General features: G+C 48.6%; 1 protein-coding gene across 1 annotated transcript; it reads left to right on the top strand.

The window, feature by feature from the left end:
• Positions 1–47: 47 nt before the first annotated feature.
• T265_12235 (hypothetical protein) lies at positions 48–347 on the top strand (the record flags this gene model as incomplete). The annotated part of the gene is made up of 1 exon (XM_009179448.1): positions 48–347. A coding segment is annotated over one exon (300 nt), but the record flags the coding sequence as incomplete, so codon positions are not given.
• Positions 348–1,314: the final 967 nt, after the last annotated feature.

The following is a 1,314-nucleotide window of genomic DNA, read 5'->3' as shown; positions in this document are numbered from 1 at the left end:
TCGGGCAATCGAACCGAGTCCCAACCGGCGGACAGTTGAGTAGGATCATGCGTTCACATTCAGCACACACCGAACATCCACAGGCTGCGAGCGAGGCAACGAAAACGGACGAAAAACAAGCCATCAGTGTGGAGCCCGGAACCCGGTCGACGACACTACACGCACGCCAAAACCGGTGGATCGATGCCAACCGGAAACACGAGACCAGCTTGGAGAGAAATGTAACTTCACGCCACAAACGCATGGTCACACACGCACTAGTACCCAGCCAGACGTACACAAGCAGATCACGTTTCAGGTCTACCGAGTCTCATTGGTTAATTGCTGTCCCGCGTCGTCGCATGTGACTCCACTACTTCAACCCTTCAGATGAATATTGACTTTGTCGTAGTTAACGTCCGGTCGTTCGGTCAAGGTCGCGAACCGACTAGAGTACATACGGTTGGTTAACATTGCGGCAGACGCATTAGAGATGAAGGTTTACTGACATCGGTTCCCAGTGACCAACCTTCTATAGGGAACTGATCCTGGTACCAAAGTGGGGCAGTTCAGATATCCGGCGGATGTAATCTGCAAAACTTACTTTCGATTTGGGATTCCTGTGGGATTTGCACTAACACTCCTAGCCAAATGATCGTTAGTTTGTTCGCTGATTGCAAACGTTTCACCACCGATCGAAATTACATCATCGGTGCACTGTTAAGCTTCGTAGTGTAGTGAACTGATGGGTCGGTGACTGTGTGCGGTTGGTATAGCCAGCTCAGCGAGCGAACCAACGACCATCTACGCTACCTGAGCTACCGACACTCTCCTTAATAGTATTCCTATCCCTAGTTTACTTAGAATCTCGCGCGTTGACACGTTCACGGCCCATACAAGCGAGTAAGCCAATAAGTCTGACTGGAACAAAACTTCGCGCAAAGGCAAACCTGTGTTTTTACCGGAAGCTGGAGAGCGAAATCCACGCAAATGCTCAGTCATGGGACTAAACGAACCAACCATGTCGAAAACCAATCACATATCACTGGCGAATGTGAACCGATCTTGTGAGCGTATTGAGGTGGTTGGGATTTAAGGCAAGGGTTCCAGTTAATAAACAATGACCGGACTCATTGAGGTCCAACTGCTAGAAGTGAAAGTCTATCCAAAAGAAAACTGAAAGCATGGTTGAAGTCATTTCGTGTAGCAAAGCATTAGTGCAAGAAATCTTTGTGAACTATTCAGTTGAATGTAAAAACCCTTGAATGAGTTTGGCGGTGACAAACAAAACGTCGGGTTACAGTCTGCCGGTTGGGGCTCGGTTCGATTGCCCGA

This window comes from Opisthorchis viverrini, assembly GCF_000715545.1.
Source record: "Opisthorchis viverrini unplaced genomic scaffold scaffold9058, whole genome shotgun sequence".
NCBI classification, from domain to species: domain Eukaryota; kingdom Metazoa; phylum Platyhelminthes; class Trematoda; order Opisthorchiida; family Opisthorchiidae; genus Opisthorchis; species Opisthorchis viverrini.
This window is presented reverse-complemented; position numbering and strand designations above follow the sequence as displayed.